This window comes from Populus alba, chromosome 6 (genome assembly GCF_005239225.2).
Source record: "Populus alba chromosome 6, ASM523922v2, whole genome shotgun sequence".
Taxonomy (NCBI): domain Eukaryota; kingdom Viridiplantae; phylum Streptophyta; class Magnoliopsida; order Malpighiales; family Salicaceae; genus Populus; species Populus alba.
The window spans coordinates 18,202,854-18,217,354 of record NC_133289.1 but is presented as its reverse complement, the minus strand read 5'-3'; the positions used below and the strand labels follow the sequence as shown (position 1 = coordinate 18,217,354).

Genomic DNA, 14,501 nt, shown 5'->3' with positions numbered 1-14,501 from the left:
TAATCCTATATGTTGGAGAGAAGGTGTTTCTCCTGTTGAAGTTTTTTTAGTGGTCCTGTATGCCCATAAAATTTCATTAAGGAGTTCAACTTTCTATTTTTTTTTCAATGTGATGTAGTAACTTGTTAGTGAGTTCTGTTTGTCCATTTGTCTATCGGGTGATATTGAGGAGAATTTGTAGTCAAATGGAGCCTTTGACACTTTGATATCATCCTTTTATTACCAAGCTAGGTGTTATTATCATTGATCAACACCTTTAGTGATCCGAATCTACAAACAATATTTTTTTTTATATAGAAAAGAGATGACTTCACAAGTAGTTATCTGTGCTAAGGCCTTTGCTTCCATCTACTTGTAAAATATTACATGGCTACCAAAACAATTTTTTTATCTTTCTAAGGCCTTAGGGAACGATTCTAAAATGTATCTTGCCTATGAGCCCAAATATAGAGAAGAACGAGGAAACTCAAGAGTTTAATTTTTTTTTTAGTTTATATGTGTTTTGTCTTGGTCATATGGTCTATATTAAAATAAATGATGTTTTATTATAGACATTATTTTCTTGTTTGTTTATGTTTGTTTGTGTTTCTACTATTTATGAATAACACTTTCTTAAGACAATTACTTATTGAGGCATGAACCACAGACACATTTAGGTAGCGTTTGAGCACCGCGTTCTTAAAAAATTTGTTTTTTTTTTTTGCAAAAATTTAATACGGTTTATATGTTTTGGATCGTTTTAACGTGTTGATGTTAAAAATGATTTTTTAAAAATAAAAAAATATCATCGGCATATATTTCGGCACCAAAAGTTATTTAAAAAGTAACCGCTATCACACTGCCAAACACGCTCTTAATTTGATGAGATAGATGTCTGTCATGGAAAAAAATATATTTAATAGAGATAACTTTCATAAAAAAATAGGAATGCATTAGAGATTTTAACTAAGAAAACCCTTTATTGAAGATTTAAAAAAAGAAAAAATTTTAATCAAAACAAGAGTATTATAGGTATTTAGTGGAAATAAACACTTTATATGATTTGAGTGTCATGTTCTGAAAAGATTCTTTCGCTCCTGTAAATGGTAGATGTTGGACTTAATCACCCTTGCTTATTAAATAAAAAACCAAAAAAGCCCTCAATGCCAACCCAATAATTTATTTCTTTTAAGGGCACCAACATAAGTTTGTTGCGCAAGAAAGAAAGTAAATGCCACTTTATATCAACTGTAAAACGCAAAAATGATCTAATTATAAGGATAATTTTACTCTCAACTTAACCTTTTTTTTATCAAGGACAATACAGTAAATATACTATTACTTTCTACGGTGCATTGTGTTCAGAGGTATAGTGAAATCACCATCCTCTTTAATTTTTCTTAAATAATAGATTGAAATTAAAAATATAATAAGGGATTGAAATGATAATAAAAAGGGTTTTTATTTTATTTTTGAAAAACTAAGAAAACATAGGTGCAAATAATAGATTTTGCATAAACGGAAACTACAAAATCTTCCGGGTCTTTCCACCACCACCACCACCACCAACAACAAAAAAAATAAATCTTAATAAACCAAGCATAGAAAAGGACAACATCCGTAACGATATTTTCGCTTCGTGTCCGATCCCGATAAATCATTTAAGAAGAAAAAGAAAAGAAAGAGCAGACTAGGGTTTCTCCATTTGAATTTTAAAACTCAAATTAACGCAACAACTCGGGTCTCTCTCTCTCTCCCCCTCTCTCCCTCTCTCTCGGCTTCAATTTAGGTTTTTTTTTTTACAATTTTGTTACTCTATTTTTTGCATTTTTCCGATTATTTCGCTTCGTTTTTAACAAACTCACCATCTCATGATAGTTAGTGAATTTTGTGCTTCTTCCTTTTCTTTTTTACAATTTTGCTTAATTGATGTTGTTTATCTAATTTAATTTAATTTGAGGTTTAGTTTTACTTGCAATTGCGATTGATCGAGTTTCTGATGTTCAATTATAGGGAATTTCGGCGCTGTGGTATTGGATTCTTTTTTCAGTTGTGATTTGCTACCAATTATGAGAACTTCATGGGCAGATTCTGTGGCTAACTCTGCATCTGAGAATGCAGAATCTGGTTCGTCTGGTCCGCGTCCTACTCGTGCCACTTACATTCCGCCACACCTTCGTAACCGGCCACCATCTTCTGATTTCCTGGCGCCACCACCTGCTGCTCCGTCATTAGGAAATGATCGTGTAGGTTATGGCGGGCCTGCAGGTGGTTCTCGATGGGGTGGCGGTGGCGGCAGTGCTTCGAAACTGGATTCTGGGCGCTTAGGTTATGGTTCTGGTGGTAGAGGAGGTGGTGGTGGTTGGAATAATAGAATTGGTGGGCTGGAACGTGGGAGGGAGCGTGAGGTGAATCCATTTGATAATGATGGTGATGCAGAGCCGGCTTTTGACGTGCAAGAGAATACAGGAATTAACTTTGATGCGTATGAGGATATTCCTGTGGAGACGAGTGGGAAAAATGTGCCACCACCTGTGAATACCTTTGCAGAGATAGACCTGGGTGAGGCAGTGAATCAGAATATTCGGAGATGCAAGTATGTGAAACCAACTCCAGTGCAGCGCAATGCAATCCCAATATTGCTTGCTGGGAGGGACCTGATGGCTTGTGCTCAGACAGGGTCAGGGAAGACAGCTGCCTTTTGCTTTCCAATAATTGCTGGAATTATGCGGGAGCAGTATGTGCAGAGACCACATGGAGGGAGGACAGTGTACCCACTGGCTCTCATTCTTTCTCCTACAAGGGAGCTTTCGTGTCAGGTGTTATTTAGTTTCAGGCTAATCATGTGCATTCTGGATCATGTAATGGCTTTATACGACTTGTTTTTCTTATTTTTCTTTATTTGCAATCTGACTGCAGATACACGATGAAGCCAAAAAATTCGCCTATCAAACTGGTGTCAAGGTGGTGGTAGTTTATGGAGGTGCTCCAATCAACCAACAGGTTTAATCATATGACAATAGCTCTCTCTCTCTTCATTTCTTTTCTTTTCTTTTTTTTCTATTAGTGCTGGATATGTTTTGTATGGTTCTCTTCTTCTTGAATCCATTATCCTTAAAAAAGTACTCGCTCACTGGAAATTATTCTATCATTGGTGCTTTTTTCTTATTTCATTCATCCTCTCTATTATATGATAGAGGGAAATAGATAAGACCAGAGTCCACTTGTGCCCGCTGTACCTCCTATGTGACAACACGGGGGCGTTTCGGATTGGGTTTCCTAACCAACTTTAAAATGATAACAATAGCTTGTTTCTGGTTTGTTATTTTGAATGATATCTCCTTCATTGGAAACTGCTTAGATGTCTGGTAAACCATGGAAAATACAGTGGCACTAATATTAGTAAAGTCCTCTTTAGCAGCATCCTTCTTTTTCAGACCAATTACATGGATTCATTTCTGGATGTACTTCAACTGACACATCACCCAAATTTCTAGCCTGAACCATGTTCAAAATGATTAGAGCAATTGTCCATTCTTCTAATGATGCCAATAACACAGCCAACTACTCTTAACATTTATACTTGTAGCTTTTTATCTCCATACCAAATGCAACCTTAGCATGAATGTTGTGGTGCAAGGGAGCTGATTGGCAGGGAGGGTGATATTTAAGGGACCATCATAAAATGGTACCATGAAGCGACTTACTTCACTTGGGGAGTTGCAATAGCAATGGTTATACTTGCTTTTACACCATCAAAGTCAATTGCATTGCTGGATACACATATATATGTTTTTCTTCATAAAGTTATGCCTTTTGTGACCTTTCAGCTTTATTTTGCCTTTATGTTGTCTCAAAGGAGTGCCTGTCATCTAGTTTAATTATTCACTAGCTCTTTATTGCTTGGTCAGTTGCGAGAACTTGAGAGAGGGGTTGATGTTCTAGTGGCAACTCCTGGACGGTTAGTGGATTTGGTTGAGAGGGCTAGAGTGTCATTGCAGATGATCAGATATTTAGCACTTGATGAGGCAGACAGGATGCTGGATATGGGATTTGAACCTCAGATTAGAAAGATAGTGGAACAAATGGACATGCCCCCATGTGGCAGGAGACAGACAATGCTGTTCAGTGCCACCTTTCCTAAAGAAATACAGGTTTGTTTTAGTTGCTGGTGCTGGTTGAGTTAGTTTCCACTTTTTTTCTTGTGAAGCTCATTTATTAATATAGTGATATGTCTGAGTATTTTATCTTGGTTATGAAAATGTTGGATGTTATTTTTTCAGTGAGTGTATATATAATAATACTTGGTTGCTAAATTATGGTATGAAGTAGCTTGACTGCTAAAGTTTATCGTTCTAGTGAGGATGTACCTTTGGTTCTGTTTGGACAATTGCCTACTTAGATAAGCAAGCACCATTGCTATCTTGGAGTTGCTGAGCACTCTTTTAGGTGCTAACCATTCACATGTGAAGGTTGCTTGTTGATATCCATTGAAGACTGCCATTTCCATTGCATCTGACTTTTTTTTTTTTTTTTTTTGCAATTTGGCTGACATGCAGAGACTTGCTTCTGATTTTCTTTCAAATTACATATTTTTGGCTGTCGGAAGGGTCGGTTCGAGTACTGATTTAATTGTTCAAAGAGTTGAATATGTTCATGAGACTGACAAGAGAAGTCATCTCATGGACCTTCTTCATGCTCAGAGAGAAACTGAAGTTAATGGCAAGGTACGATGAAACAACTTGCTGACCATGACAATTTTATATGATCTAATCTTTTCTCTAGCAAAATTACCGGTGATTTGATTTATTCATATCAATTAAGGAAAAAAGTCTCTTCCAGCCTCATTAAAATTTCAAACTTAGCCCCTTGAATTTGATTTATCTAGTGACAGGTAGGAGAGTAGAAGGTTTTAACTCATATTATAAAAGGATAAAATTGAGGAAAAAGGTGAGACATGTGTTATCAAGAGAGAAAAAAAGCCTGAATGAGAGAAGAGAGGAATAAAAGGATGCAAACAGCCACCATACAAAAAACTTCAAAAGTGTACTATAGTGACCGTGGATTTTTGTTAAATTGCAGCATTCTCTGACATTAGTTTTTGTGGAGACAAAGAAGGGAGCCGACTCATTGGAACATTGGCTGTATGTCAATAAATTTCCTGCTACATCAATTCATGGAGATAGATCACAACAGGTAAGTTATCGGATTTGGGTCTAGTAGTGAGTACTGAGTACATGAATGTGGCATGTATCTTTTACTTTGTTTCTTCAGCATTTTTATTTATGCAATTCCCTACAACATTGATGAGCTTAAGCAGTCTTGAGGTTAGTGTTTTTATAAAGATTATTCTGGGGCATATGGTAATTTAGACTCCTTTCTTTGGTAAACTGTGAGAAAGTAACACTACAATTTAGGAAAAGGAGCAGATGGCCTTCTTCACTCTTGACACAAAAACAATCTGTAGAGAGTAGAGAATCGCTCCAGCTTGTTTAGTTGCCTGTTCTTCTGTTGTCTGTTGTTTTCTTGCACCATGCAATTTACTAGCTATATTCTTCAATATGATATTCTTCAATATGAGATCATCTCTATGTTGGCATGCAGGAAAGAGAAATGGCACTTAGATCATTCAAGAGTGGGAAGACGCCAATTCTAGTTGCGACAGATGTGGCAGCAAGGGGTCTTGATATACCCCATGTGGCTCATGTGGTGAATTTTGATCTTCCAAATGACATTGATGATTATGTTCACCGGATAGGGCGAACAGGGCGAGCTGGAAAAACAGGTCTGGCTACAGCATTTTTTAATGAGAATAATTTGTCATTAGCAAGACCACTAGCTGATCTTATGCAAGAATCAAATCAAGAAGTGCCTGCCTGGCTCACCCGTTATGCTTCACGGGTTTCATTTAGTGGTGGCAAGAATCGGCGCTCTGTGGGAGCCCGTTTTGGTGGCCGTGATATGAGAAGGGATGGCTCTTTTAACAGGGGTACAGATTATTATGGTGGAGGAAACAATAGTAGCGGTGGATATGGGGTTTCTGCTGGTTATGGTGGGGGTTACAATCCAACTGTAGCCAGTGCTTGGGATTAGTATCGTATTAAATCCCGGAATCCGATCTCTTGTTTTCATATGCGTATATAAATTTCTTTTCTTCACAATTCAAAGGATTAAATTAATTTTTTTTTATCCTCCAGTAGTCATAGATTTGTCTTTGTATTTGTGTTTTATGCATCAGCTGTCGTGGGAGGTGAAACAATCAATTTGCGCCAGGTAGGTGATACATTAGATTTTTTAATGTTAAAAATTGAATTACAATTTTAAATGCGGTTATTTTTTACTTCAAAAATACAAAAACAAATCATTTTAAAAAGAAAAAAAAAAAAAACGAAAAGCAAGCCATGTTCGAAGTCATATCATTACTAACCAAAGAAATACAGTCGACATGAATCTGAACTCTTAAAAGAGTTTGTAACCTCAGAATAATTTGATGAAAAACAAACTCAAATGACTCCGCGATGTTAAACTACCGGAGACCCTTTGCCTGCCTGAAAGATGCTTAAAGTAGAAGAGCACGACTTGGAAGGACTTGCCTGCAATCATACACGACATGATGGCAATACAATAGTGTATAATCTTCGGGTTGAATGTCTGTTTTAAAAATATTTTTAAAAAAATTTAAAATTTTTTTTATTAATTTTAAATTAATATATTTTTAATATTTTCAAATTATTTTGATATCAAAAATAACTTTTTAAAAATAAAAAAAATATTATTAACATGTATTTTTACATGAAATAACAAAAACAACCCCTAGCTTAAAGACAAAACGCATGCATGCTGATGTGCATAAACACAATCCCCTAGTAACATAAACAGTCAAGAGCTACCTTTGCAACTGGCAAGATAATTATCCAAATTCAATACTTCTGTTCGGAGTTCATTAACTCGATATCTGAAGGTCCCGAGGACCATTTCTCTCACTTCAAAAATGTGGCAATTAGCGAATTTATTAGGATAAAAGACTAATCTTCATCAGAATCCTCTCCCATCTCAGAGGTTTCCTCGTAGCAGTCATCACCTATTTCAACTTCTTCCTCCTCGGATTCTTCTTGTCCAGTTTCATCCTCCACGTCATTTAGCAAAATTTCCTGAGGAATCATCTTTACACCTCTGTCGCGATAAAGAAGCCCTGTCCTCATCACGTGATAAAACTTTTCTCTTAGACGAGCAAGAGGATGTGGATTTGCTAATTTTCCACGCCTGTAACCTTCTCTTAGAGCAACAGTTGTTGTCTTACACTTCAACGAGAGGTAGAAAATCCCTGGATACCTTGTAAAGAGTCGAGTAAACTTGTGAGGAAGAATTAATTCCTCTCTCAGGCTCCTCACGTAGTTTCTCTTAGTCTTCTTATGAATTGTGAGGCTCAAAAGCTCATGCAGAACTCCAACAACCCGTTTCTCCATGAGTTCACTATCCGGGTCAATCCTTTTTGAATCATCATAAGGTGAAATATAAGGTAGTTTGTGAAACTCATCCATCCATGCTCTCACTTTCTTCTGCCCTCCATAGCCCTTTGGAAAACTCATTGGGAAAGTCAAAGCTGTGTACCCACTCTTAAACTGCCGATACTCCTTACCCTTTTCACTAGTCTCGTTGCTCTTCTGCAATGCCGAAACTGCAAATTCTTCACGCCATTGCACAAGCCGCAAACTCCTAGTCCCATTTGGTGCCTTAGAAAATTGAAAATGGTCGGGATACTTAGGTATCAATACTTTCTCAAAGTTAACAGGCAAACCCAGATCCCATTTCAAGGGGTGTAGTGATTGAAGGGGCACTGTCTGACTCTTCATCATCATAAGCACTCTACAAAGTCTTTCCACTGTATCACTCTCATAAGTTTGATGGATGGTTTGTTCTTGTGAATCTAGCAAGAGCGCAGTCTCTGTTAACCGAAAACAAGGCAAATTTGTGTATTGAGCATGTGGAAACTCATTAAAAAGAGTTGGGTACCTACACATAAACGGATTAAGTAGTAAGAAAATATCATTCCTTTAACCATCAATAAATCCCACCAATAATATCATTCAAATAAGTCATTAATTGCATACGAGGTGAAGGTATACCTAAATCCATGAAAGAAAACTGATTTTACTCAAGAGTTGCTTCTTAGAATTTAGGACATAATCTATCAGCTACAATTTAGAACCAAAGAGAATAATACATAGAATTAGTAAACTACAAAACTCCAATTTCCACATCAATTCATGAAGCACAAAATCCTCTAAAAATCGCCGCTCTCGAAATCTCATCGCAAAACAACCACACAACCAAGTTATCGATATGGGAAAATCAAAAAATGGGCACACCTAAAAACTGAAGAAAAGATTCAAATTTTCATCTAACACATTCATTTCTACAACCCTACTTTCAATAAAACAAGGAAAAATCACTTAAGGGTAATAAGAAAAACTGCATAAACACTTCAAAATACCTGCGCATGAAACGTAAAACAGGGACAGTAAGGCCAAGAAGTTTTTGCCACTCAGAGACAGACTTTGCAGTGAGAAATCCAGTAGGAGACCTTTTGATTGCATCTTTTAAAAGACAAGCTGCTTTAAGATCAGTTTCTGTATCAATTATATGGTCTAAAGATCGGTTTTTCACCCATTTAAGCCTTACTTTTACAATGGACCGACTTTGGAAAAAATCGTAAAGTTTGCTGCTTTGAGGTTCAAGCTGGGATTTTGATTGTAATAAGGTTTTTAATGCAATAAGAGAATTGTGGGTTTTGAACATCATTGTTCAGTGAAGTTCGTCTCCTAGGTTTTTGTTGTTAGAATTTTGTGTTTTCTCTTTTGTTGTGGTTGCAATGGCGACAGTCTAATTTCCTTACGACTTGTCGTTTTCTCCACGGGTAATTTCTTTTTCTTCCCCGAGAGGTCGTTTTTCTTCTTGTATTTTTTTGTATCGCTTGATGTTGTTGTTTTTCCTTGTTCTTAAGAAAAATGAAAAAGAAAGAAAGAACAAATTTAATTTGATTTCTCATAAGTGCATTCCTCTCAATATTTCAAGGGGGAGATGCCCAAAGGGTGATGTGAATGGACGAATATAAGAGAAAATGTTAATATGTGGTTCTTGGCAAGTAATACTTAAAAATAAAAAATAAAACATAAGATAAAATCTCAAAAAAAATTTATGAAACATTGGATTATAATGTTAATATAAAATCCAATCACTGGTCATGGATTATAATTTTTTTCTTAATATTTTAAATTTTTATTTTATATATTTTTAAAGGTTTAGTCTAATTATAAGTAATAAGTACATTTTACATGTTATTCCAGCTTGAATTTAAAATAATCTTTTTTATTAACTCATTAACTTGATGATGATATATGATATATAAAAATATAACTTTACTGTAAAAAAAAAAAAGAAGATCATTTTGTTCATCTAAACTCCATCCATCGTGGAGAACGAATTCATGATATTGATTTTCAGGAATTCATATATCAATGCATCCAGCTATTTCAAAAAATTAGTATATACAAGTGTTTGTCATAAAACATGAATATATAATTGATTCATATGAGAATTCCATATAAAGAGATCACTTATTTCTATAGAAAAGCTTACGTGACGATTGTGTAAATGATTCTTAGATTTGAAATCACCAAGTTATCATATATAGAGAATGTTATGTTTTTATCTTGTTACATGTTATCTTAATCAAGATTAATTAAGATAACGAAGGAACAAACATTATGTATAATATGAATTATAAGTAACTACTTAAATGATTAAGAGATGATTCATCACCCTAGGTGAATTAGAAAAAATGTTTCATCTGTTCTCAAATAGTATTGACTAAAAAATCCTTGATTAAGGTGGAATCAGATTTTTTAAAAGAATTTTAAATTTTATTCAAACAATCAATGACTATTATGTTAAGAACAAATATGATTTAATATCACAGATATACTTCATGCTTTAATATCAAATTAGATCATGACACGTTGCTGGATAATACACATGATCTTTAAATATAAATTAATCAATTATTTAATTTATTTAATTATACTTAATTATAATTATAATTTATATTTAGGTCAGTATATTATAAACCTAATAGGTCACATGCATTATGAACCATTAATAATAAATTAAACTAGGATAATTTAATTAAGTATGATTTGATTAAAATATATTTTAGAAATTAAGGACTATAATATAATTAAATTCAAGGATTGTATTTCTAGATCTAGAAAAATCAAGAACTTGATTGAGTTAATTTTTAAAATTTTCCGAAATTAATATATGAACATTATTCAAGAGGCAAATTGTTATTTTATTAATCTATAGGGTTTTTCAGATTTTTCTATAAATAGTAAGTTATGCTTTTTATTTTTTAGTGATTGTCTATTAAATAGAAAATCAATGCAAGTCACAAAATAGAGAACTAACAATCTAAGTGTAGCAATATCTCTCTCCCTCTCCCTCTCCCTCTCCCTCTCCCTCCCTCCTAAATAGGGATTTAAGAGGTTTTTCATTGGTGGTTTGTGTGGATTACCATTTGAAGTCAGACAATTAGACGACTTTTAATTTACGACAACCCAGCTTTTAAAGAATTATTCAAAGCCAAATAAGATCAAATCTTTAAATAATAAAAATAATGAATAAAAGATAATGTCCATATTACTACTATAATATTTATTTATTTTTTCTATTCAACAAGAGATTTGCCTCTAACTAGGCAACTAGACTTATTCAACAAAAGAATTGTCTAAAATAGGGTTTTGATAGGAAAAAAAAAACCACTAACTTTCTTGTTACCACTAATGGCTAGAATCTAGATAAGAGCATACAAAGCATTGTTTATCTTTTTTTTTTTCCTTAAAAAAATAAGGATGGATAACTTGTCGTCTACCCCTAAAAAAAAATTAAAAAGGTCTAGACACGGAGGCCTAGGCTTCTTTTTTAAGGTCGAGGCCATGTCCACACACTTAGCCTCTTTTTTATTTATTTTTTGTTCTTCAATTTTTTTCCTTCCAATTACATCCTTTAACTTTTTTATTATTTTAAAAAGTTCTCTATTTTTGTTAATATATATTTAGCTAAAAAAAATTTTTTTAAAAAAAATTATTAAATCCAATAAAGTCCATGATCTAGGTCATAGGTTTAAGAATTATGCCACAAAACCTAGGTTAAACAAAATATACATGATGCAAGGATAAAATAAACAAAAAACAGAGTTTATATAATATATTAAAAGAAATGGGAAGATTTATGGTGCTTTGTTGTTCATATAATATATTAAAATATGAGAAAACCTATGGTGCTTCACTGTTCATATAAACATTAAAGCACCTAAACTTTTTTTCCTTTCAATTGAATCATTTTCTAGCATAATTAGATGAATATCAATGTGCAACTATGGTAAAAAGATAGATTAAAAGATTAAAAACTAAATTATAAAACATAAAAAAAAAATACATGGCTAATCCTATATTCATTACAATTTTCATTTTGGTTCAAAAGTTTATTTTGTTTATTGAGAGATGTGAGAGAAAATCATCAAAAAAACAGCAGAAGAAAAAGAAAGTTGTTAGTTGTCATGATTTCAACAACCAAAATTACCAAGTTTAATGATTAAGGGTTTCATTCGAAGAGAGAAATTCGATAATGGTAGTTTTTGACCTTCATCTTGCTTGAAAAATTAGATTGGGCTTAAGAGAGATTTTTTTCGGTTTAATTTTGTAGTTTTTGACCAATTTATGAGAGTTTTAATTTGAAGGATTAGTTTATTGAGGTTTACAATGTGTTTTTTGATTTTTTTTTCTTTCAAATATATATTTTTATTCTAATTTTTTTTGTTTTTTTTATCAAATAAAGAATCCATGGCAAAAAAATATAATTGTTTTGCTAAAAAATATGTTAATAAGAAAAGCAGGAATTATACTAGATTTTTTTTCAATGGAGTTTAAATTATTTACGTTTTAATAAAAATAAAAATGAAGAGCTCTCGTAATATGAGATCAGATATCTTAATATAGATCTTTATCTCAGTTTTTTGACTTAGTCTTTTGTTGGAATCCATAAAGTTTTTATCATTTATTAGGACACATAGATTCATTTTATTGAACGCATGTATTAAATTTTTATATTACAATTAAGATTTTTCTTGATTGTAGAGAAAAACATTAACAATGTTTACATCTTTTTTGCGTTAAACAAAATTCCTCCATCCTGCAACGCAGCACAAAGAATCAAATTAGTATTTTACTATTTGTTAATACTAGAACCATATTAATTTCTTGGAAGAAATAGATTATGTTGTGGCGTGCACGATGTCGAGTGTAGGGTTATCCTCCTGTATCGAGGAGTTTTTTGGATTTGTTGGGATAAATCATAAAACTATGATTTGAAAGGTTCTGAAGTCGTTATTTAGTATTATGGTTACTAAAAAACCTAATAGTCTACAAGAATCTGGGTAAGAGAACAAGTTATACATGGAAAAGATGCATAACTTATAGTGCACCTTACCTATAGAAAGTTACATTATTGATTGATTGTTTTTTTTTTTCTAACTCTTGTTTTTTATATTTTGGTTCATCTATGGTTCAAGAAAGATCCTTCTTGGTAATGAGATCTCTATCTTATCAAGATAAAATTTAACTATTCTAAAGTTTAAATCTTAATGGTGTATTTTTATTTTGTAACTTTAATTCCTGAAGATATATTTTATAGTGTAATTTTATACTCTTAAATATCAAAGTCTACAAATTCCTAACATTTTATTTTTGTCAATTCATTTAATTTAATATGAGAGTATGCATTACATTGTAAAATTTATATCCCAACTATTGATTAAACAAATTAATTTTTATGGTGTTTTTGAAGTTTTGGCCAAATTCGAATGCATAATCATAAATCGGTTGTGATACTCATTGATTGATTTTTTAGATTTAAGTATGATAAAAATGCGATTTTTATTTTTTTATAAAATATGCATGATGTATTTTTTTTAGAATTTGGTTGTATGCATATGAATAAAAACATATTTTTGTATTTGTTTAAACAAGGATTTTTTGTGATTTTTATAAAAATCTTGAAGAAAAGAAAGTATTTTTAATACAAAATAAGTATCTTATAGTGTAGGTCTACAATTCCAATATTAAGTGAAATGGTTGAAAAAACATACGAAGGACTCACAAATAATTCTAAAATGGTCCCTGAATCTTTTTTATGATATTTTAGAAATCACGCGGGGTTTGTTTGGAAAAATACAATAATGTGCTTTAAATCAAACAAGATACCAATTCAAAACAATCTATTCTTTCATCATTCACGAACTTAATAATCCAACAAACAAACAATCAACCATAAAATCTTGTTAATTTCATGAATTATATTCAAATCATATACTAATTCACAAACATAAACATAATTAATGTATCAATATTTAATGTTCAAATATCAATCACAACCCTAATAATGAACCCACTAATCGACACAAATTACCAAATCATTTCAAACAAAAAACACACATAAATCCAAACCAATAATGTCCACACAATCCAAAAACATACATAATAATGAGCAATTTATCCCAAAATTCATAACATTTTAGAAATTTATTAGAAAAATAATTTGAGGTTATGAATCTACCTTCTAAGATGTTTGATGTATCCAGGAATTACTGGAATCATGCTAAAAGGGCTGCTTGAATAGTAGTAGCGCATGTATTATGCAACAACGTTGTTGTCGATGCATGGAATCATGCTTTGTCACTATTGGAGGAGGATCACCATGTGAGTCTAAAACTCCTTGATCTACTTTTTGATTCCTTACTGAAGATGCAACAAACAAACACTTTTAAAGGGGGTTCTTCTCTATTAATTTGCATGCTTTTTTTTTTTAGTCCAGGTTTATCTTCTTTTTCCTACTGCCAAGTGTTATTTCTACTGCTTCTAGGAAAAATCTTACTAGTTCTAAAACTAATACATCCCCTTTTTTATTCCTCATTAGTTGAGTTATGAGCAAATATCTTTAGAGGGGGATATGTTATGTTGACGTTTAATGTTTGCTCTTATTTTTAAGCCCAAGTCTGTCTTTTCTCCCTACTATTGCATTTTGATGTTGTTACTGGTGAGAGAGAATTTTAATAGGTTTGAAACTACAACATCTCCTCTTGGATTCCTTACTAGCAGTGCCACAAAATGATCTTTATAAAGAGAGCTTTACTACATTGAAGTTCAATGTTTGCTTCTGGTTTTCAACTCAAGACTGTCTTTTCTCCCTACTACTTCGTTTTAATACTGTTATTGGTGGGAGAAGATTTTACAAGGTTTGAAACTACTACATACCCTTTTGGATTCCCCACTAGTAGTGTCGCGAATAAATCTTTTTAAATGAGGATTTACCACGTTGAAGTTTATTGTTTGCTCATGTCTTTCCGCCCAAATATATCTCTTCTTCCTACTGCTACATTTTAATGCTACTATTAGTGGGAGAAAGTT

The 14,501-nt window shown here is 32.7% G+C and overlaps 2 protein-coding genes across 3 annotated transcripts; one reads left to right on the top strand and one right to left on the bottom strand.

Moving 5' to 3' along the window:
* The first annotated feature begins 1,554 nt into the window (after positions 1 to 1,554).
* On the top strand, positions 1,555 to 6,175 carry LOC118043735 (DEAD-box ATP-dependent RNA helicase 37). 2 transcript variants are annotated; one of them, XM_035051801.2, is made up of 7 exons: positions 1,555 to 1,768; positions 1,993 to 2,798; positions 2,899 to 2,982; positions 3,891 to 4,133; positions 4,539 to 4,706; positions 5,062 to 5,175; positions 5,584 to 6,175. In XM_035051801.2, the coding sequence occupies exons 2-7, from the start codon at positions 2,049 to 2,051 to the stop codon at positions 6,070 to 6,072; spliced, it is 1,848 nt and encodes a 615-aa protein (XP_034907692.1). In that variant the 5' UTR covers positions 1,555 to 1,768; positions 1,993 to 2,048; the 3' UTR covers positions 6,073 to 6,175. The 2 variants fall into 2 exon arrangements, with proteins under 2 accessions (XP_034907692.1, XP_034907693.1); XM_035051802.2 differs by having other exon boundaries at positions 1,557 to 1,720.
* Positions 6,176 to 6,797: 622 nt separating this feature from the next.
* Positions 6,798 to 8,878, bottom strand: LOC118043736 (protein WHAT'S THIS FACTOR 9, mitochondrial). Its single transcript, XM_035051803.2, has 2 exons — positions 8,474 to 8,878; positions 6,798 to 7,992 (listed from the first exon to the last, which is right to left on the bottom strand). The coding sequence occupies exons 1-2, from the start codon at positions 8,779 to 8,781 to the stop codon at positions 7,005 to 7,007; spliced, it is 1,296 nt and encodes a 431-aa protein (XP_034907694.1). The 5' UTR covers positions 8,782 to 8,878; the 3' UTR covers positions 6,798 to 7,004.
* Between the last annotated feature and the right edge of the window lie 5,623 nt (positions 8,879 to 14,501).